The following is a 24,289-nucleotide window of genomic DNA, read 5'->3' as shown; positions in this document are numbered from 1 at the left end:
TTACAGAGGGTATTAATGATAAATGACAGATGCATCTGGCTGCAGACCAACCCTGTCATGTATCAACCCACTCATGTACCCATGCCATGTGACCCACCGACAGGCTCATGTACCCACGTGACCCTGTGAGTCTCATCTTAACAGAAGGTTAAGATGCAGCGTGCAGCCTTATTAAAAGAAGAAGATGCCGTGGCAATGGCGCTACAACGTATTTTTATTTATTTTTTGCTTGAGACGTCCAAGAACCCTCAGTTGTACAATAGTGAGTATTATTAATCATATGTTGCTGAGATTTAACTCTAATATATTCAATTGTCCAATTGTTTATTGCTATAGCCTATATTGTGGCCTGATTGCGGCATTCTGTATCTAATCAGCTCAGGTGTGCAACACCCAAGGCAAACCCAAACCATGGCGGTTAATGTGCCGATTTAAGTGAACTTTATTTGTATAATCCTGAAAGACTTTACTGAAGTGTGCCATCACGCAGTTTGCCATGTAGCTAACGTTTTATTTTTATTTATTTTTTCTAATTAGGCTTTATTAAGCTGTGACACAAAATAAAGGACGAGTCACTCAAGCATTCATGGGATCAGTCCAAGCTAGCTGCTACCAAAGCTAAACGCTCAACAATCACAATTAAAGACATATGGAAACTCTTAAATGGCATAAATTGTTCAATTGTCAACGTACTCTAAACAAGTGGACACTAGGTTGCTGCCTGCTTACTTTGTATTGTCTGTGCATTCACTTGGATTTGTTGCAATGCTTGTGTTGAGCAAGGTTTATGTTCATGCAAACAAGGCAAGCGTATACCAATGTTATCTCAGAGGTCTGAACCTGTATCCTTATTGTGCTTGTTTACTTTAATTGGAGAAACGTGAGCAACGAGACATGCAAATTCCACTCAGAAAGCCCTTGACAAGGTTTGGGAATCGAACATGGACCTTATTGGTTAGGGTAAATCCAGAAATATGTTGTTAGAAATGGCAAATATCAGTTTTTATTGCTTTATGACACTTAATTTTAAGTAATCATTAATGATGCATGAATCAAACGCATTATAACTTTCCTTATTCACAAAACATAGATGCTGCCCCCTTCTGTTAAAATGAGATTGTCGGTGGGTCACGTGGGTACAAGAGCGGGTTGGTACATGATAGGGTCGGTCTAGTGCAGGAGTCTGCAACCTTTACTCTCAAAGGAGCCATTTTGCCTAATCTCGCCTGGATTAAAGTCCTTCCGGAGCCAAAAAAAAAAATCTTCTCAATGAAGACAATACAGTGTATAAAATTATATACAGTTAAAATAGTATCGAATAACTTAACGAGTTATGGATTTGAAGGGCTACAAAAATATCTTGAATTTGATAACATATGATCATGTGATGTCACATGCTAATTGCTCATTTCTTGCAACATATCAAGCATGCATATCAAGCCGGCCCAGCATGTTGGCAATTAAATACATCTTTGCCCACACAAATAAAATCTCTATTTTCTTCTAGAATAGTGTTTTTGTTAGTTTAGTTTTCTTACCAGGGATTTAAAACTTGAGATTAGCCACAAATACAAGAAAAATTGATGGTGTGTAGAGGTTGCAGGAGTTGAAGTTGGAAGGTGGCAGAGTTATTGCACAATGTGATTTATTATTATGTTAACCAATTGTTTTATCATAATTTTATTTGAATTTAATGTCATTAATCATCGATACCCTCTGTAAGAAATAATTCATTATTTTATTTTATTTTTTTAAAGCTACAGGGAGCCATTGCAAAACAGTCAAAGAGCCACATGAGGCTCCAGAGCCGCAGGTTGCAGACCCCTGGTCTAGTGCGAATTCAGTACACACTTATTTTTTAATACTATATATACACACAAAAATATCCATACAAATATATATTGCACCTATTCTACATAAATGTAAATGTACAGTAGTTCAGGAGTTAAAAAGAAGAAGAAGAAGCTTACTTTTTTAAGAAAAGAAACAACTCTTCTTTGTTTTATTCATGCAATTTGATTAAGTGAGGGTTAAATTAAACCAAAACCAAAATAACCACTTTATGAAATAACATTATATCGAGCATGTATAAAATAATAATATTCAGTTTTAAAAACCAGCAAATCATACACAAGTTCGAAAAAGGAATAGTGTGAATTATACTTCGTTTTAATATATATATATATATATATATATCTATATATATATATATATATATATATATATACACACACACACACACAAATACCCATACAAACATATCTTGCACCTACATTATATATATATATATAATATATATATGTGACGTTTTTTTAAAACAAGTATTTATTTTGATAAACTTTTAGACCTTCACTCACTCATCCATTCATCCAGACAGACAGAAGTGCGTCTGTGCTCAGGACGCAATAACTGCTGCTATGTCTTCCCATTGATGCGCGTCTCCGCCAGCGTTCTAAGCGCGTGCACAGAGCAGCCCTGTGCATGCGCGCTTGGTGCGGTGCCGCGCACTCCAGCCTGTGTGTAACAACCCAGAGCTCAGACATGGCGGCGGATCCTCAGCCGGACTGGCTCTCCTGCCTTCCCTCTTCTTGGACTTACGCGGTGTCTCAGGATGGACGCATATTCTTCATCAAGTAAATATCACGCGGACACGCGGGTTAACGGATACGTACTGCTTGGTTCTGCGACGCATTCTTCCTTGTTTGTCCTTTTCGGCTTCTCTATTCACCTTTACCCCGTTTTTTCCACCAACAGCGAAGAAGCAAAGAGTACAACCTGGTTACATCCTGTTACTGGAGAGGCTGCAGTTACTGGACACAGAAAAACTCCAGGTAATGAGCGTGTGTGGACGGACATTGACATGGTTGTTGTTGCTTCCTATGCATTCGCGTTTTTGTGTCCTTTCCCTCGTGATCTCTGAGGAGACAGAATGGGCGACAAGTTGCTGGTGAGACGCTGAGCTCGGTTGTGTTCTGCTGGTTCTCCTCTGCAGCACAGCCCCTGCCTCCTCCTCCTCCTCGCCTCGCGTGGATCGAGCTCATCCGGCGGAGCCTTACGGACAGCGCCCCCTCCTCCCTCGGCCCCCTCCACCTGGACACTTTGCGACACACTTTTTTAAAGTTCTTTCACGTAGGCGTGAGCAGATTTTAAAGCCGACCCCCCCCCACAGGGAAATCTCTACACACGATTTTCCAGGCGCGTCACGTCAGCCCCGCCACGCACGGCGATCCAAAACAAGCCCCTGACGCAGGGACGGGGCCAGTCACTGCATGCAGATGAGCCTGAGACCAGATTGAGTAATCCTGCAAAATCCCTAAAGCAGAGGGCGGCGTGTTTACAGACACAGACACAGGCCCAATGAGCCGTTTGTGGTCCAGACACTGCATTGCTATGCAGTTGTGCGTACGTGCGCGCGCGTGTGTATGTGTAATAGCTCCGTTACTATGTGCACAGCTGCTCATGTTCCCACTGTCTTGTGTGCCCCCTCCCACAGATTTACCCACAGGATGGGAGGAAGGATACACGTTCGAGGGAGCGCGCTGCTTCATCAAGTGAGTGACTGATGGAGCTGCTTGTGTGCGCATGCACGCCGTGTTAGGTGCGTGTGTGTGGGTACTGGTCCACGATGCAGTGGTGTGGATGGTGTGGCTCAGGATCTATAGTCAGTGCTGTCAGCAGGACGCTATGACTCAAAGGAGGCTTTACTGCGCCCAACAGGCTCGACTTGTTGTGTGTGTGTGTGTGTGTGTGTGTGTGTGTGTCCTCCCCAGCTGCACATGCATATATTCTCAGACCTGTTAGACAACAGAACATGCCCTGCAGCTCTCAGTCTCGCACACAAACATGGTTTTGCTCTTTCTCTCTCAAATGTGGTTTTGAACTGATATATTCTACCCACACACACATTATATATATTGTTGCATTCAGTCTGCATCGTCTCCAGAGCAACAGCTGACACATAACTCAGCTCTACAAATAGCTCATACAACTGCAGCTTCCCAGTCTGCCTGCACAGCACACACATGCTACTGGATTCATAGCCATGGAGCGGTCACATGCAAAAACATGGACTTTCTATCCTCCCTATAGATGTGCAGACAGACAGGACATATGCAGACAGGTGGTGCAGGAAATGAAGAGACCCAAGGTGCACTGCACACAATAATGCTCCTGGATAGATGCTCGCTGCTGATGTCATGTAAATTCTTTGAGCCCTGTGCATTGCTAGAAGTTCAGTTTATTATAATTTTTTTAATATGTTGATCTAAATTCCTACATCATGTCACTAAACACGATGCTAAATCCCAATTGGCTCCTAATGAGCACACTGACACTGAAGTTTTGTACCCATTTGGGGCTTACACAAGGCAAGGCAATCTATTTGTATAATTTATGTGTATTTCTTTTTTTCCAAAGTCTTTTTATTGCTAATTTTTTTTGCACTCAATTAAAATAAAAAAAATAAAAAAATAAAAAAAAAAACAACAGGATAAACCAAAAAAAGTCAATAACAGAAGCAAGCAATGATAGTAATAGTGGGAATAATAACAGCAATATTGTGAAACAAATAGTCAAGCAGATCAATAGATATTGGACACACATGAAATTAAAAACAAAGGTTACACAAAATTAGAACGTACGCATTTACTGTATAGGTTTATAGACACCCACATACCCATAGATATATGTAAATATACACATATAAACAAACATTTACAAAATAAAAGTAAGTACATAAAATACACAGAAAAAATAAACAGCAAAAAAAATACAGCAAACTGATATTTAAAATAAAATTAAGTAAACAACATGTATGTGTATTTCATACACTAGAGAACTCAGTGGGCTCCACATGATGAAAAGTGTGACATTCAGTGTGGGTGAATAGAATTAATCTGAGCACATGCCTGCACAGAGACATGGACCAACGTGTTTAAATGAAAGATAAATGCTGAAACATTTGCTTCATCTGGTGACTTGGCTGCTTTTGAAGTTGCTGCTATAGAAACACTATTTTATCCACCTGTGAATCAGGGGTGAAATTACAGAGACCCCCCCCCCCCAAAAAAAAATAAATAAAATAAAAATAAAACAATTGTAGCCACTAAAAACTTATTAATAATATGGGGAACTTAAAATGGGACTTTTTGCAGCTGTAAACAGGAAGTTACATGTTTTTGCGTGTTCATTTGTATTTGTTTGTATTCTGTGTAATGTGATGAAACAATGATTTAAAAAAGAATGCTTCAAGAAAGAAAATGAGTTTAACCACTCCACGGTAGTTATAGAAACCGTCTCACGACATTTTCAATAGTTTTCAATATGTACATTTTAAGATACAATAAAAACACATAGAGTTGACAACAGTATTGAGTGGCCACAATTATTATTATTTTTCTTTTTACCATCTCATGTTATGGGCTCTGTAGGAAATCACCAAGTTAAGGTGTAAGATGCACGCATGCACACACACACACACACACACACACACACACACACACACACCAACAAGTACAAATTATTAGATATTAATTGTTTGTGTGATACTAACACTAAAGCAAGAGTTTTAACACACAATGAATAATAGCTGCAGTTTTTCCCACTATGCTGAATAACATAAAGCCACACCTGTGCTGAATGATGAGAACATGTGAATCGATTCTGCTTGCATGCTTCCAGTGCTTCAGGTATGATCAGTTTTAAACCCTTGTGACTGGTACATTTTTCACACACGGCTAGATTTTATTAGATGTTTTATTGGAGGAGGCATTTAAAGGGGAAGTGAAACACTTTAACAAATGTATATATTTTGTTGAACGGTAATAAAGCAGTAATGTTTCGTGATTAGTTTTGTTAATTACAGCAAAGCGAGCCTTTTTTGAAATCCACAGTTTTTTTGCCTGCGATCTGCCATTTTGTGTGTGACGTCACAGGATAGACAGGCATCCTTCTATGCATTCAAAAATACAGCTCTGTGTCTGTAAACGACCATAAAAACATGGCCAGCAGTGTGCACACTTCAAGAAGTGCAAACTGATAATAAGTGATTTATAATGAGCCATTTGTAGTTTCACTTAACCGGCTGTTTGTACTTAGACCTCATTGGTTTCACGTTTGAGACAAACAAACCAGCTGTTAGTCTAAGCTAACGGGACAAACAGCTGATCTCCAACAGCTGCGTCACTGTAAACAAACCTATAAGCTACATGCAGAACTGAGTGGAGAAACTGGAACAGTCCAGCAGGATTAATGATGTTATCACTGCTGGGCTCTATATAAAACTGCTCTATAGAGCGTGGCTACGGAGAATGTAGCAGCTGAATGTCAGGGGACGCCAGAGGTGGCAAAAGTACTTGTCTTCAGTACTCAAGTACAAGTATAGATACCGCTACTTGAATGGAAAAAAATACTTTGATAAAAGTAAAAGTGCTCTCGTACTTGAATGAAAATAAAAAAAGTAGTATATGTACTTAAAGGTGCAGTCCGCAACTCTCAGATCCCTCTCTCCCCCTCCCTCCCCGCTGCTCTCTTGCCCTGCCTCCAAACTTTCCAAAGTCCCTCCTTCAGAGGAGCTAACAAGCTAACGTTAGCGCTTCTCTCTCTCAATGTGCACACACCTCAGCAGCAGCAGCAACAACACGGTGTTACAACCGCCCACACGGAGGCTGGTGCGCACACATGAACAACACATGCCCCACATAGTTCTAGTGTAACAATTACAAATCAAACATAATGCAAATCAAGCAGCAGTAATTACCTTTCAAGCAGAAAAGTCACCAATTCCACGTTCTACTCCTCCAGATCATACACTGTAAAAAAGACGGCGCTCTAGCTCGCGAGACAAACACACACATAGCGGATCAGTGCTACGCTCAAAACCAAGAGGTGGGTGTGGGCTCTCCAGTAGAGATGTAACGATTAATCATAAGGCAGTTAAAAATCGATTCATAGGTATCACGGTTGATATCGATTTTCTGAAAATTGAATCGCAGTACTTTGTTTAACCAGCAGAGGGCGCTATCCACAAGTGTAGGCGGCGGGCGGAGTCTGCTACTACTTTCTTTCTGGCTGCCTTCTAATCTTAAATATGTTAATAAATGATTCATTACCCCTTTAGCACCGAAAGAATATCTGTAATATTACTTGAATATCTGTAAAAGTCATGTTTTTCCATTAGCTCTGTCTGCTAGCATAGCTTCTCTTCTTCACTGCAAGATATCTGCATGCCAACCGATCACTGTATTACCAGCGCCCTCTGCTGGTCCAAACAAATATGACGTAAATCATTGCAATCACGGTTTTTTATTTTTTTTTTAAAGTCCAATTGTTAAGGCACAAAATACATTTTCAGTTGCACTTTTAAAAAGAAAAATAACTATTATGCAGTTTTGCATTGTTTATTATAGAACCAGAATTTAAATTAATAGGCTTCATTTTCATTTGTATTATTCCTTTATCTATTTCATTCAAGATTTATTTTTAGTTAAATTGCATTGTTTTGAATATTTTATCAAGGAATTCTTTTGACAATGAAAAATAAAAGGAAAATAGTACAGTATTTTCTAGTTTTTTTCCCAAAAAAAAAATTTGTCTACAGTCCCATTTTGTAAAATAAATCGTAAGAGAATCGTATCGTGAACCCAGTATCGTGAATCGAATCGTATCGGGAGTTGAGTGAATCGTTACATCCCTACTCTCCAGTGATTGGCTGTGTCGTGCACGTGGCTACGGCGTGCAGCTATTGGCTCTGGCGCACACGTGACTCTCGTGGCTCCGCTCCGGTGGCGGTGGACAATTTTATGAAATAATTAATTAACCCTAAATCGGACGTTGCACACCTTTGAACCAAGCAGCAGCCATGTTGAAAGTCTCAAGTCAATCTGAGCCTGATTCGCAGAGATCAAGCTGCTTAATCAGGAAAAAGTTCAAAAGCTCCAATGTTTATATGAGTGAGAACACTGTGGCGCTCACTTGGGCATGGACAGTTGGTGAGCAAGTGGGGGGGGTCAGGCATCGCCAGTTCCTTTGCAACGGGGGAAATGGACACCTCCACACACTGTCAACAAAGCGCTGGAATGCTATTGAGTAATACTAGTATCCATCCTCTGACGTCATGCCCAAGATGGCTGAACAGTATAGAGTTTATATGCGGTAAATGTGAAAGTAAATTCCAGATATTTTCATATAACGAAATATTTATTTGTTATAATGCTCATAATGAACAATAAAGTGACCTATTCAAGAATATTTGTTGGAATGTTTCACTTTTTATTTAAAGTTTAAAGCACAAAATGTTTTGAAATTGTCTCTTAAATCATAAATATATAAATGTAGCCTGACCCTGCACAGTTTGGAACTGTCTCTAGCTAACGTTATTGTAAAAAATAATCATGTTAAACTAACCAAAGCAAGAAACGAGCTTGAGTTCTTGCTGATCATCATTTGTTTATATTTAGTTGGATGGTCAGACAATGTGGTGTCTGAGCAGGAGGTGCTGTAGCTTGGTAGCACCACATTGCATTTCTATACTGTCCCCAAGAGACTTCCCTTCAGCTGATGCTTGAACATAATTAAATGCTTTCTACATCCTCCTGCAGGGTGATTGTAGCTGCCAATCTTTGTTTTGGGCATGGGAGCACTTTGCTTTGTGCTGTAAAAACCAGAACACAAGCTGCAGCGAGGTTTGTAATTGGTTAAATGCATGTTAGCAAAAAAGCTACTGTATAGCTGTATTAGTAGAATTATTTAGATCCAGCTGGGCAATTGGGACAACACTGCCATGTGCTGAAAAAGTAAAGTATCTATATCTGTCAAAAAGCAAGGTGGATATACAGTTACACCTTGAGTAAATAAAAAGCCACTTTGACTGATTCAGTGCCCTTGACAGAGAACACTGCAGGCTTATTAAACGCCTAACAGCTAACTGATTACTATTGTATCACTAAGTACGTAGCCCAGATTCCAAAACTTATTCATTTTTATAATCGTAAGACTCAAGATTATTCTGTGTATCGTCAGTAATGGGGAGCAATACTATCAGAACGACCTCACTATAGAAATCATTGGCATACTTCTGGACTGTTGATGGATAAAACTCTGATTCTACAACAGAAAACACTTGGTTTCTCTAAGATTTTTGTCTGTCTGTGTGGGTGTGTGTGTGTTGCTGTTTTTTGGTACTGGTTGACCTAGACTTGTCTGCAGCAGAAGGATTCATGCTGCCATATTCACTTTCTCAGTCACAATGACAACCATTGACCACTGAATACCCCATGGTTTCACATTTCCTGTCAATAGCACTACATTGTCACTACTTATTGAGATCCCTCAAATTCCTCTCTGAAATGCTTCCCTGGCCTGTTCTCTAGGAGTTCATTTGTCGAGCCGTGGCCTCTGTTGCCCATGTTGTTCTGCTGTCACACTGCTGCTATGGGAATGTCCAGGGACACAAGTCACACTTAGCATCTCGGAGTCGAACATGGAGGGCTTTTAGTTGTAGCATCCAGGGACATAGAAGTCCCATGTTTTTGTGCTCATCACTTTGCTCCACTGCCGGAATGGCCCATGTGACCCTGAAATACGAGGAGGATAAACAAGACTTCCTGACAATAGGAGCATTATGTAATTGTGAATGGTAAAAACTATACATATTCCTCGACTTTGCTTGTAATGACACTTCTTTTGATATTACATGGCAAAAATGCATTTTACAAACCAAACTGATTGGGAAACACACTGGGTTTTTCCCCAGATTGTGCTGAATAGGACTTGTCTATAAGGAAGAAGAGTTTGTTTTTACTTGTTCCTATTCAAACCACCAATAAAAAAGGAGAAGAATTGATTTCATAAATCTTGATGGGAGAGCAGCTTCTGATAAATGTCTCCCTACTAACCACTGTTAAAGGCACAGTTAGTGTTTTTATCAATTACACACCAATAGGACTAACATTTTGTCTGTCATCTTTCTGCCTTTCTTGGGTAATATCAGCTTCTTTTACACATTGTAGATTAATACCAATGACGGCTACAAATGCTTTACCAGCCATTTTCCACCAAAATGTCCCGGAATGTATACATTTGTGGTTGTTATCTCCCCAGAACTATATTTGCCATGTGGCTGTTTGTGTTTCCAACATTCTTTGAGTTCTCACTACTTTGCGCTTGTGACTCATGAAACAGGGCACTGGGAGAAATGCCTGGGCTCTCATGTACAAAGACTTCATGGAAAATGGCGTGGAAACCGGCGTACACCTACATCCAGAAGGCATACGCATACAAACTCAGATGTATGAATCTGGGTTTACGAATGAATCAACACACATTTCCAGTGTAAAATTGAGCACATGTGACCGACTTTGAGATTCCCCTTGAAGTGATCAGAGAACTGCAGCCCATACCATCAGTAACACAGGAATGAATAGATTTTTAAATAGTTAGACTTATGGCAACATGCATGACAGAGATGATTCCATACACAGGGAAGATGCTTGAATTAAAGCTATTTGGTCAAAAATAACAATAACCTTTCAGCTACAGTATTTGTAATTCAAAGTGTTCTGAGAGGACACGGGACCTCTGCTCTTTCTCTTGGCTTTGTATGAACCAATGAGCTGTTTTGGGTGTTACTTATGGCTACTTGACAAAAGTCAATGCGTGTTCACGTCCTATCGGTACTTAAGGTGCAATGGCAGGCGTTTTGGCAGAAAAAAAATCTCCATCGCGTCATTAAGCGGCACACGGGGAAAAAAAAGCCAAAAAAGGAAAACCGACATGGAGAAGCAACAGTCTAAAGGCCCAAACATACTGGGGCAGAACGGAATCCACGTGGACCCAAGCGGACGTCTGTGACTGCGCGGAGTCCATGCCATGAATTGGTGTCAGAGGGAGAGTTATAACAGATGGAATAAATCACATGTAAACCTTGAATGAGCATATCAACGGTGGAAAGAACACGTGCAATTAATTTTCTGTCTGGACACGGAGTGGTGTGGGTCTCCTCTCTGCTCCGACCTGTCGCTATTCACTTTTGAGAAAAGCTTAGAGGAGTTGGAAAGTCAGCATATTTAGTGACAAAATCACTGCAAATAGCTTCACAGTTGTGCGTGTTCACGAGGATGCTGGTTGATCCGAAACAGGGAGGGGAGTGTGGTTGTTTCCATTCCAGTCTCACGATTCTACATGCTGTCTGCAGCTTTAATATAAACTTACAAATATTGGTGGCCTGTATTTCTGTGTGTGTGGGTGTGTTAAGAAGTGGTCAAATATTGCCGATATGGTCGACTAAAATACAAAGTATAAGACGTTATGAATTGTATTTAAAGATTCAGTTACCATTGATCAACCTGATATTGGGTGGTATTAATGTTTGTAAATACACACATACAGCTTTGACGTGATCAATGTATAAGGCCACATGATCACGAGTTCTGATTGGATTTCGACCCATGTGACGGAATTATAGTTTGGTTTTTATTACTTAACAAAAATATCATTATATGTTGATAACTTGATGTAGTTTTCGTTCACATGTATTTTTCTCCTTTTTAATTACTCATAGTCTAGTTATTGTCACTTAAGATAATGCTGTTGATAAACTATGAGGAAAGTTTTTGGTCGATAAAATGAACACTGATAGCAGGCAGGGAGTGAACAGGAGACGTTCTCTAATGAAGGCCCACAAATATGTAGACCTAGTGTTTTTCACACTGTCCTCCAGTATGTGGGCGTAAAACAGGCTGTGTGAATGTCTAACAGGTAAATGTGACTCGCAGTGTAAAACGCTTTGAGACTAAAGCACTATAAGTAAAGTCCTCTTACCAATCCCGTGCTGAAACCCTGCAGCCTCCCTCGACTCCTCCCTGCTGAGTCACCAAGGAGTGTCGCCAAAAGCATCAATAGCTGTAAAAACATGTGTACGCCACCTCAGGACTTGCCGTGACATTTCCACACAGTTCCATTTGGATACATCAGGATTTTGTCGTGGAAAAGGGCACGAGGCCCCTGAACTTCACTCTAAAAAGATCCATGTTTGCCTAAATCTAATTGCTGCTCAACATGTGGATGTTTTTGTTGTTGTTGCTGTAACAGCTAGGTTTCACATCTGTATTTCTTACCATGCCCTTAGAAATGTTCAAGCACTCATATTGTTATTTTCCTTTTTTGCTTTTTTCTAAATTGCTAAATTCTAAAGTGTGTGATAGCATAACTACTAATCACTATTGAGGACACACTGTGGATGCTGGTAGGTTCTAATCTCATACAGAATATTTAGTTATGAAGACATGTTAGAGATGTTGACACAGTGAGTTTCCCTCTTTATCAGCCAACATGTGCTGGGTTGAGAAGAGGATGTGAAACCTCTGCATCATCTTTTCCATTGTGCTGCTGTGATTGTTTGCTCTGGTTATGGCAGGTTCAGGAACACAGAGCTTGGTACAAATGTTAAATTGATGTGATTGACACATGATTGTCTTTGTTTTGCCTCCAGAAGCCAGGCGTTTGTTAAAGTTAAAGTGTGTATATTTGTCTCCCGTGTGTTGGGCAGAGAGGTCTACTACTCACACAACACAATCAGCACATTCCTCTAAAGCGTCCAAACTTAAAAAAAAATAAATCAAAAAAACATCCAAGGATCAGGTAAAAAGTGCATAATTGAATATGTGAACTTAGAAGGGCTGAGATATCTACAACTGAATTACTTGGTATTTGTTTCCTCCAAATTGGGTGCTCTAAAGCAGTGTTTCCCAACCAGGGGTGCGCATACCCCTAGGGGTACGTGAGCACATTGCAGGGGGTACGTGGAAAAATTTGGAATTTATTTTCAAGATAATACAAAAAATATTCTCATTCATTTTTCAAGTCTGTCAATAAAATGGTACGTGTGCGCAATGACTTGTTTTTAAAGTTTAAATGCCTGTTTAAAGGGGACATATTCAAAGAAGCTCATTTTGTGGTAAATGTCATAAATTTGTTTTGTATTTATTTGTTTATATTATTTATTATTTTTTATTTTTTTCTAATTTCAACTATTATTTATCAATATAATCATAATATATTAGTATTAATAATGCATTTACTATAATATTATTTCTTATATTTATCATTTTTATTGCCTTGAAGGCAACATCATTTTATGTCTAATTTGAGTTAAATAAGAAGATAATGCCTGAATATTAATTGTTCTATTTAAGAAGATGAAATAAAATAACTTGCGTTGAATATTCAGTTGTGTTACGTTCTACTTTTGGAAAGTCATGAACACGTATGAGTGAGGGGGTACTCATGGTATGACAAAAAAGCTCAAGGGGTACACAAGACAAGAAAGTTTGGGAACCACTGCTCTAAAGGGCCGGATTCGGCCCCCCATCCTTGAGTTTCACACATGCAACCAACTCTGTACCTCCTTCCTTAGTCAAGTAGAAAATATTTTGAGTGCAGTAGATGGAGTGTATCAGATACAATATTGTCTGTAAGTCTGAGGGTTGTTTCTGAGGAGTTACAGATACAGCCTTCCTTACCAATGATTTGTTTCCTGCCGTTTTTGTCACACTTAGTATTTCACTTTGGGATTTAACGGTTAAGTTGCTGAACTCGCTGGTAATGCACAGACTCAATAGTTGCTCTGTTAAAAGTTAACATAACGTTCCTACACACACCAAACACTCTGAGTCCACAGAGGGAATGCATGCGCTGGTGGACTCGTACACACACACACACACACACACACACACACTTGCTCACTGTTAGGACCTTGTATGGCTACCTGGCCTCGGGGACCACCAGCATCTACACTGTGTGTGTCTGTGTATTCATCTGCAGTGAGTGAAGATCACACCACTTTAAGAACCTGTTCTCCAGATCTGTGGCTGCTTAGCTTGGTGTTAGGTTTAAGCAAAACTAAGTATTAGTGTCATTTGTAAATCTCACAACATACTGGTTCTGCTGACATGATCAATGGTCTACAATGTTCATAAAGAGGGTGAAGTGACACAACCCTGAGGGGCCTCAGTGCTGCTTAACGCAGTGCCAGAAAGAACAGAGTTTATTTTCACCTGCTGTGGCATGTTTGACAGGAACCAGTGATACCAGTTCATTTAGATGGGCTTTACCTTTTTGAAAAAGACTGTATGACTGAATACAGTTAAACCCAGAGCTAAATAATGTGGCATATGTACAACTAGGTACATTAAATTTGTAATAGTATCGCTGGGGTTCCACTTTCTTTGGTACGTAAGCTGATATTGATCCTTTGACCTCTCTGATGAGGAAAGGAATCTCGATTAGCAGGAGGAGGAGGAGGAGCTGCTGCCCAGGACTAAAGCTGTCCAACCTTATACTGATGTTTTCAATCAGCTTGTTTATGAAGTCAACATAGGGGGAATCATCGCTTTCACCCTGAACCTAATCTGTTCCTGCAGTAACACTCTCATTCGAGTTCTTCTTTGAAAATGTCTAGTTTTATCTGGAAACAGTTGTCCTCAAATCAGCAACTGCATTGTTCAGGCTGGGCAGCTTGATTAAGATGTGATGTGATAATATCGGAAAGAGCCAACCATATCCATTCTGTGCTCATCTTGCAGGAAAATAGAAAGCCGTGCTACTCTGTGACTCTTTAGCTGCTATTTCTTTTTTAACAGACCTGAAACGTCCCAGTGCATTGCCTTTACGCAGGCTCCTCCTCATATTGTTGTGCAGTAGCAGGTCATTGGCATTCACCTCAGCCTTTTTAGCTTTGTGAAAAAACCTCACATTCACCAGTCATCAGCAACATCTGTTAGCTCATCTATGGCCAAAGATCTGAATCGCTTTATCAACCTGTGCCACAACATCATCTGCTATTATTTCAGACTTTCTGGTTGTTGTTGAAGCTGATATTAGGATTTGATTGGTTTTTTTTTTCTTCTTTATTACTAATCTTTTAGTTTTCCTCAAACAATGTCTTGGCAACAGCATTCAAGCACTCAACACTTCACAAAACTGTCCCATTACTGAAAGTTTTTTTTATGTTTTATGTAGCTGCCTGCCATAAGAATGAACATACATTTCTACGTCCAGTCATTTTTAAAACAACAGTTTTCCACATCAATCCTTCTTTTGGAGCAGGCCATGCTGTCATCGCTATCCCTTCCTTTCTGCTCTGGTGCGCTGGCCCCACAGGGTAAACAAATGATTTGATTGGCTCAACCGAGTGAAGCTATTGTTGTCTTAACTAGAGCAGCAGTGAAAATGATATGTTTTTGTGAATTTATCAGAGATTGGTCATGGGTTCGGACAGGGCCGTCAAACCTCCATTTGGTGATGCTTGTGTTGGACTGTCAGTGTAGTTCAGTCGCAGTTACAGCTGAAAGGGAAGGGGAACAAAAAGCATACATGGATCCTTTTTACAAGTGGTGCATTGAACACAATCCAGTATGCACCGCTAAGAGGAAACCACAGGTGGTTTTACAATGAATAAAGCACACAGCCAAGCCCAGCACTGTGTGAATTCACCAGGACCTGGAGGATGAGAATGTGCTCCTTCATTGTGTTTTGGAGCAGCATCAGCAGTAGCCAGCCCATTGTGGTTCGCTCTCTTTACCGATTGATCTACGTTCCAAATCTTACCTATGGTCATGAGTTTCAATTATTGACCAAAGTCAGCTTTAAATGGGCGAGTTGGATTTTGTCCACGTTGGCAGGTGACGTCACCTAACACGCCTCCTAGAATGTGAGCTCCTCCCTCTCTAACTATCTAACAGCTAAAACAACACTGTGGTTTAATATAGAATATATATTATACTTTATTGCCATATATGTAAACACAAACTGCACTACTAGACGCCCAAACTGCACTACTTTTTCTGCTGCCGATCGTGTTGGGAGTCACTGCTTGGAGCCACAGACCCATTGTTTACACCCATCAGCTGTTAGCACTCCGTGCTAATGCTACACCAGCCTATGCAGCGAGACCCGGTGTAGTGTAAGGAGGAAACAATGGGGATGTTTACGGATTCCTGGCTCACAGCGCTAACAACGGACTTGGTTGTGGAATTGGATGGTTTCCAACTTTTACGCGGTGACGGACGACAGAGAGCGGTAAGCGGAAAGGAGAGAGTCTGGCTGTGTTTGTGTGCGGAAAGGAGGAGCTGCTGCTCCTGGTCCTGCTGCTCTAGTTCTGCAGAAGTGCACACACTTTTCCGACTCAAAATCACTGCATGTTGTTTGATTGCGTCATTGCATCACACGCTACTATTCGGCCTTGCTTTTAACTCACTAAACCGAAGGCCGAATGTGGCTTTTTTTGCAATATTCGGCCACCGAATATTCGGTGCATCCATACATTTTATTCTTCTTAAAGCTGATATCTGGGGTTTCTGTGAAACGTCTCGATGTCCCGCCCTAAACAGCTTCAACTTTCTCTCACTGCCTCTCCCAATCTACCAGAAGCCATGTCTCTACAGTTCTGCATTCACTTTGATTGACTGTCTCAAAAACAGGAAGTCGAAGCCTATTGGCTGGGTGCACTCGGCGCTCGTTTCAATTTGTATAGGAGTCTATAGGATGAAGGAGGGACTTACTCTATATACATTAATGTATATGAATGACCACAGGCAGTAGACCATAGTAAAAGACTAGTTAGGTATTTTTTCGCATTTCAAAAGAATCATACATAAACATAGATTTCACAGAAACTCCAGATATCAGCTTCAAGTATGTTTTTGAATCTTCCTGTCACGTAGCTGGGGAGCAGAAATATTTGTGTAGTTTTTTTTCTTTACTTAGATAAATTGTTTACACAGCAGAATGAAAAAAAATACACAGTGAGTTTTTTTTCTTTGTCTTTTAATGTTAGTAATTGTCTTTGTTACAGCATATACCAATAAACCACAGAATTATTACTATTGATGGGCGGCATACCAAACACATAACCTGTACCTAGGAGGTGTGTATGTGTGTCCATGTGTGCGTGCGTGCGAGCGCGCTATGGCTCTTTCAATAAGATCATGCACCACAATCTGAGTTTAGGGAATGTTTTGAGGCACACGGTAAGTAGCTTGAGGTATTGGCTTAGCCTCCAAATTCAGATAAGCGTTCATTGGAAGTGCTGTACATTTGAGCCTGACCCTGTCAGGGCGAGGGGAGGAGGAGGAAAGGAGGCGGGAGTCGTTCATTTATCTCGACAATCAAAAACCAGCAAAGTACCAAACAAAAAAGTGAAAGTAGATCGTAAAAACAAACTGATGGACTGTGCATTCACTCAGTGGTCAGCCCCTTTGTAAGTAGTGGGAACACCTGAGTGAAAGCTTTAATTTCTCACATCAACACAGCTATCAAATTCTTCACATTAGTTTTGTTTTTAGAAATACATCATTTAATTATTTCATAATACACCATAGATGACAATGCTGACTTGTTGTAGCATTTTTTTATAGTTAACTCACTTTCCATCAGGGTTCAAATGTAAGCAACTTCCAGGTCAGTGTTAAACAATGACATGTAACACTCTATTAACACTGAATAGTAGAGAAGTGGCCAAACTAATAACTATTTAATGAAAAATCTGATTGTTATCCTAGTGCCATCATTCAAAACATATATTAGCTACTAACTTTGTACTGCACAGTATGATTAACATGTTTAGCTGAAGATAGCTTAGCAGATAAAACAGTACATAAGTACATTTAAATGTAAAGTCTTATACAAAGTGAATAGGGCTACAAGGTACATTTTCTCTCTACATTCAGGATAAAAGCCAGAAATCACTTTTTCTTTGACTGTGACTCACTCCAGAAACCAGAACAGACAGCTTGTTGTGCATTCTCATCAGCAGGAGAGACACACACTCCGTGAGAAAAAAAGATTCACTGTGAGAAAAAAAACCTCCCAGAGGAGAGTTATTGCACCAACCGGAACAATTGGGATAGGGCCAGCTCTCTGTCAAACTCTCAAACAGCTCACCTGTACAAAATGCTACATCACCACCATTGAGTAAAACCACAGAGAACTGATTCACTATTCCATCCTGGTCTGAGCACCATCTTGGGGTCCCACTATTTTCTGCAACCATGGAAAACAGAGGCACTATATTTGGCCTGTAAGAAAATAAGCTGCTGTTCAACCTTTATGATCAGGAGCTTTTATGTTCTTCACACACTCAGTAGAGGATGGATACCCAACCTGAGCCTGACAGGACCCGAACAGATATTTAGAAATGATTTTTGGGCTCGGTCACGTCAGTGCCTGTGTTAACATGCGCTGTGTGCCCCGTGTGTACTGTTGCACTCATCTGTTGACATTTATAAATGCCTTAAGTTCCTAGTAGTTAGCAGAAAGGATGTCTGTGTCAGGCTTGGACATAAAGCTCTTAATACTTGTCAGGCATTAGAAAAATGCGGCCGGTTCCGAAAGTCAAAAGGTGAGAAGAGCGGCAGCCACACGCCCATAACAAACATCTCCGACTCAGACATTTCACAAGGAAACTCCTTATGATAAAAGAAGTAAGTTCTGGAAAGATGTAAACAAAGCAGTTACTTTTTATCTTGCAAAGGATATGATCGAAATCCAAACTGTGGAAAATGAAGGGTTCAAATCTCTGCTTAAATATGAATTATATTACAATGAGTGTGTTGCCACAGACTGGTTTACCTTAAACTCTCAGAATGCGCATGTACGAACACCGTTGGACAGCTGTAAAATTGATGGGCTCTACTGCCCACGTCTGTCCAGCCAGCTCCTGGTCCATCAAATCGCCGTCTTTTCTTTTTTAAAGCTCTTTTTGCTGAGATTTGTGAGTGTCTGTCCACTTCTGGGTTCTTCATCTGTTTTGATGGCGACGCTTCAGAGTTCTTCGAATTTGTACGTTGCATTTCCGGAAACAAGACCCCGACGTGTCGCATATGGACGTACAGTGTGAGCAGTCAGATTGTCTCAGTGTGTCGGTCCGTATAGTGTGAGAACATGAATTGTGAGCTGTGCACATTTGGGCTCTGCACCTGAGTTGCACAGTTTGAGCTGGAGCTGAGTGTAACGATTGAAAAAATCGCACAGTGTATCCCAGCCTTTAAGCAAAACTGCCGTAACGGGGAAACCAGAGTCCTTGTGACGTGATGGCTGAGATCCTTTACAGACATCACTTTGTTATTATTATTACATTAGACGTTTTATGTTTCATCTGCCGTGTACTGCGCAGACATGCTATCATGCTAGTTAGCTGGCCTTAAAGCGTGCAACTTCACTAGAGACAGGCTACATTATTTTCAGACATACCTTGATGCAGTTTTTTCAAGCTTTTCAAACGTCTCAAAGTTAAAATCCAGCCACTGTTGCATGATTAAAGTGGCTTGATTGCCTTTGGATGTGTGACCTTAGGGCTTCCTTTAACCATTAGCGTTGTCATGTTTCATCATGTTAAGAATTACCATTGTTGGCAGTAGATCGGGGCTTTGAGCCCAGACACAGCTTACGTTTATCTACTATAGAATGTTCTTGTGTTTGACATCAATAATAGAGAAGTATTGAGAATATCTCCCTGTTAAAAAGAACCTCTGTCATTCATAGGGTTATAGTCACTGAAGTGTCATCACAAATTAATATTGTTGCTAGGTGTTTAATAATGTGAAAGAAGTTTCCTGTTGTTAGATAGAAGCTTTAATTTTTCCCTCTAAATTTAAATGGAGCAAAGATGGGGATGACATAGTGTCATTAATAATTTCCTCTGGATTAAGGGGGCTAGCTCACACTTGTTCAACACAAATAAAACAAATGTTGTTTTTCCACAATCCCACATTCTTAAGTAAGATGTTGTAAGTCAGGGAATATCTGTAACTATCAACTCATTTCATAACAGGACCACTCCTTGCAAAGTGACAAACTTGCTTTTAAAATATAAGCCTATGAGTCTTTTCTGTCTTCCATCTCAGTAACAGTAACACAAAAGTACTGTAGTCTTAGAGAGAAGAGGAGCTAAACCTTGCAGCTGTGACAGAAAAAAGTCAGGGAAAATGTGATCTTTCTTTAAATCAGGGAAGGGTTTCCTGATCTGCTCTGAGGAGAGGGTCAAATCTCCTCACCAGCACTTCCTACTGCCCTATCTTATACCACAGTTTAAACCTCATCTATCTTCACTTTTAGGAAGATTTTGATATTTCAGGTTACATGTAAACCCATAGGGATAATCTAGTTTCATTACGTCATGCACTTTATTAGTGCTTTCTAAGCCACAGGTCAATGTGACAGATAAGGGCTAACCAAAGTACAGTGAGAGACTAGCACCATGGTGTAAACACATCAAAAGGAAACATGTAGTTAGCAGATGGACACTGTGATATGCTCTTAATTATCTGGACTCTTTGAAGCTCTTTGATTTTTCAGTTTTTCTTGACTGATTTAAACTCCTAGGGGCAAGTTGATTTTTACAATAACAGGGATTTAAAGAAGGTAAAGGACATTCGTGGAGCCCACCAACCCAGCTCCAAGTTGCTTGTTGTTCCTCACCTAAAGCTAAACGATGAAACTGTTTTATCACTCTGTGATCGGTGTCTATAGTGTGTATACATTAAGATAATCTTGCATAAGTTTGCATTTAGATGCAGCATAGCATCACTGTTTGATTACAACACAGCCTGATCGGGCTTGTCACAGAAGGCTACGAAGCTGAGGGGATGAAGGTTCTCATAGCGAGATGATGAATGTATCTCAAACTAAAGTAATTGTTGACATTTACGTGAACACAGTGGACCACTTTCTTCTCTTCATACCTTCGGAAACCAAGTGGAGTGGACTAGATACAAGTTATTTTAGAAATATTTTACTTTCCATTACTTAAATGGTAAATGTTAAATGGACTTGATTTATATAGCACTTTATAACCACCGAGGTAGACAGAAAGCTTTTATCAGCTCATTCACACACCAATGGGACAGAGCTGCCATGCAAGGTGCTAGTCAACCTTTGGGAGCAGCCTGAGGGTTCAGTGTCTTGCCCAAGGACACTTCGACGCATAGCGAGGTATAGCCCTTGGTAATAGGGATAATGATAATATTTTCTAATGTATACATTTAAGTTAGATTTAGGACATTTAGGAAAAGGTTGTGTTATAATGACAATCAATTTGGCGGGGGATGTTGATGACTGTCTTTTTATTATAAAAACTAAACTCTAATTTCATCACATCAGACAAAATCCAATCAGAACTTATGTGATCATGTGGATCACATCAAATTTGTCTCTGTGTATTTATAAACAATAATACCATTGCATATCAGGCTGATAAATGCTAAATTAATCCTTAAAAATTTTCAGAAGCTCTTAAGGTGCGTTCACACCGAATGCGACTGAAGAGACTACAGTCACTTAAATCGCCCATGATGAGTCGCTTGAACATTGTCGCGCTTTTTGGTCGCTCATTGCTCCAGTGACGTGATGACCAGGGAACAGTGTTTGTCTGCGGAGCAGGAGACAGCACTGAGAGGGCTGCACACTTCTTCTCTGACCATATGTTTACAGCACTTATCATAGACAGCTCTTCTTGTACTTGTTTAAATGCTCAACTTACGGAGTTACTAAAGGATGAGTTCACAAAGAATATACTTAGAATTTAAAAGTTTTATTCAAGGAGGAGGAGACACTTTTATTTTGCCCCGGTAAGATGAGGAAGTGTACAGCTGCAGCCTCCTCACTGTAGCGGGAGGGAGGGCTGGAGCCTCAGCTCTGCAGACAGTGACTGCCGGGGGAGTTGTGGCATGAGAAGTAAAATTTTTTCAACTTGGTTCAACTAGGTTGTGCGATGGAATCACGGAAGTCGCGTTGCTTTAAGAGAGGTTGCTTGACGTTGGATCATTTACATTTATTTTGAATGCAATCTAGTCGCCAGAGTCGCTTCAGTCGCTTTCGGTGTGAACGTACCTTTATGCTATATCTGTCATAGATTTAGTCGACCACTGCAATGTTGGGGGTGAGTGACTTAGAATTCTTCTAAACAGTACTGTACAGTAACCACTAGTAGTTTGTTAACGCCTTGAAACATACACACTAGTGGAATTCAAAAAATTGTAAGGTGGAAAGGCCACAAGAAACAGACTCATCTGTTTCCTGAGATCTCTCTCTCTCTCTCTTCCAGGTCTGTTTTTCAAAACCTAACCTTTTTCCTTACCGGGCTTTAATCTGTGACTTACTTTGTACCGTCTAAGCCCATTGACCTGCTTGCTGCACCGTTTTTTATTTGTGCAAGGAGGAGTGGTGCAGATCGTTAGAAACTTGTATAATTTCGATGTTGACTTAATCACACAAAAATAAATTAACTCTGGATATTGTTTAGCCTCAAGTTTAATTCTGCTATGCAACTACTGAAAGAGGCTTAATAACAGCTTGTGAGTCTCACTTTGTTTAATTGAGGGAAAGTTAAACTTTGAAAGCAAAATAAGTTGTCACGTGTCAGGGTGGGGCGGTTGGTTGAGGAAGAGGAAAGGATGAACCAAGGCGCAGATGACTCGATAACAGGCAGGAGTGATGCAAAACAAATTCCATTCATTTTAAAACTTCTAGTGCGAAGTGTCAGTTAGCCTGCTCCGTTAACTGGTGCATCATAGTTTATTTCTCTCTTCTCACCATGAAACAAATACACAAATATTCCTTCTTGTTAAAAAAAAACAAACAGTGAAGCATTTTGACAGTTTTAATCTTACCACTGCCAATAATCTGACTTTACAAATTTGGAGGCAAATGTATTCCATTCAACATAACTCGCTTTGCAAATCACCAGTCACGCAGAATGCTTCACTGACTCTGACTCAGCATGGAACTGTCGAGCAGGACTGAATGGCATATCTGCCGTTTAGCAGCTTAAATGAACTGGAACAGGCTGCAGTACACGCACACAGCTGACAACAACAAAGGTAGCATGTGACGTCACAGTGCGAGGCATGTATATTTATACAGGTTTAGTGGCACACAAACCTGAATGTGCTTAAATTATTACAGGCCACACCCAAGAACACCAACAATGCCCGCAGATTGGACTGGCTGGCCAGCAATCCCTGAATATTTACAAATAGATTTCATACATCTCAGGAGGAACAGAACAGAGGGATGTGTGGATAATGTGACATTTGACTTGAATTCTAACTGGATATAAAAACAAGCAGCACAACAACATGTCTGTTCTCTAATGCCTCACAGAATATAAGGCTTTCAAATAGAATGAATGAAAACTGAATGCACACACATAACAGTTACTATTTTAATTAGGGATTCACTCAACTCCCGATACGATTCGATTCACGACACTGGGTTCACGAATGATTCTCTCACAATTTATTTTACAAAATGAGACTGTAGACAAATGATGACTGAAAAATATTTATTTTTTTTCTTCGAAAATAAAAATAAATATATTGTACTATTTTCTTTTATCATTCATTGTCAAAAGAATCCCTTGATAAACTATGCAAAACAATGCACTTTAATTAAAAAATAAATATAATATAAATGAAGAAGAAGCCTATTCATTTAAATTATAGCTCTACAGTAAACTATGCAAAACTGCATAATAGTTCCTTTTCTTTTTAAAAGTGCAACTGAAAATGTATTTTGTGCCTTAACAATAGGACTTTAAAACAAATCCCATATAAAACAAATAATATAAATAAACAAACTATGGCTTTCATTCTCTCTCTCTTGTTTCTCCCTTTCCTCTCTGTTCCCCTCTTACCTTGGATTTCACATGTTCTTTCTTTCTCACCTCTTTCATTTTGTCTTAGGGAAGCCGAAATGCTTCCACACTTCTAATTTAAAACACGGTGGTGCTTCCTGAATTTCAAATTCTAAATAGATAGCGTCCTCTGCTGTAAAAGAAAAAATAATAAAAATATTTTTAGAAAAAATATATATGTATTGATGTGAACAGTGACACCTTTGAATCGATTTTTATCTGCCTCACGATTAATCTTTACGTCCCTAGTTTTAAAGATTTGAATGTTCTGTTTCCCTACAGAATGTCATCACCATCATCATTACTGTCCCTTTGACACTTCCTCTATTTAAAAACAGTAGATGGTGTGAAAGTACAAGGCCTACTTCTCGCTCTCGTTCAACCAGTGATTTGCTGTTTCCATTGTTTGTTCTGCTTCCTTCCTGCTGCAGTCTGCTATTAGCATACTAATCAAAAGCTGGATGACCTGTTTATGATCATCACAGTGGGATTTTGACGGCATATTTGTCATGGTGCCAGCCTCCACACAGGTAGTAGTTGGCTGTGAACTTTCCTGAGTTAGCTTGTGTTAGGTGTCTGTGTGATGTAGGTTGTGTAAGAGTG

At 39.9% G+C, this 24,289-nt stretch overlaps 1 protein-coding gene across 12 annotated transcripts in view; it reads left to right on the top strand.

The window, feature by feature from the left end:
- The first annotated feature begins 2,493 nt into the window (after positions 1-2,493).
- Positions 2,494-24,289, top strand: part of plekha5 (pleckstrin homology domain containing, family A member 5) — a 143,884-nt gene continuing 122,088 nt past the window's right edge. For 11 of the 12 annotated variants that reach the window (XR_003674235.1, XM_028448918.1, XM_028448907.1 and 8 more), the window contains exons 1-3: positions 2,494-2,633; positions 2,755-2,831; positions 3,494-3,551. Coding sequence is in view for 11 of the 12 variants with exons in the window: in XM_028448918.1 (XP_028304719.1) it covers positions 2,542-2,633; positions 2,755-2,831; positions 3,494-3,551 (227 nt within the window). In the remaining variant the exon portion in view is untranslated. Of the gene's footprint in view, positions 2,634-2,754; positions 2,832-3,493; positions 3,552-4,089; positions 4,463-24,289 lie in introns of those variants that run through there. The other variant, XM_028448916.1, reaches the window with a different exon arrangement.

Source organism: Gouania willdenowi, chromosome 6 (assembly GCF_900634775.1).
Source record: "Gouania willdenowi chromosome 6, fGouWil2.1, whole genome shotgun sequence".
Lineage (NCBI taxonomy): Eukaryota > Metazoa > Chordata > Actinopteri > Blenniiformes > Gobiesocidae > Gouania > Gouania willdenowi.
The sequence above is the reverse complement of the archived record's forward strand: the minus strand, read 5'-3'. Positions and strand labels throughout refer to the sequence as shown.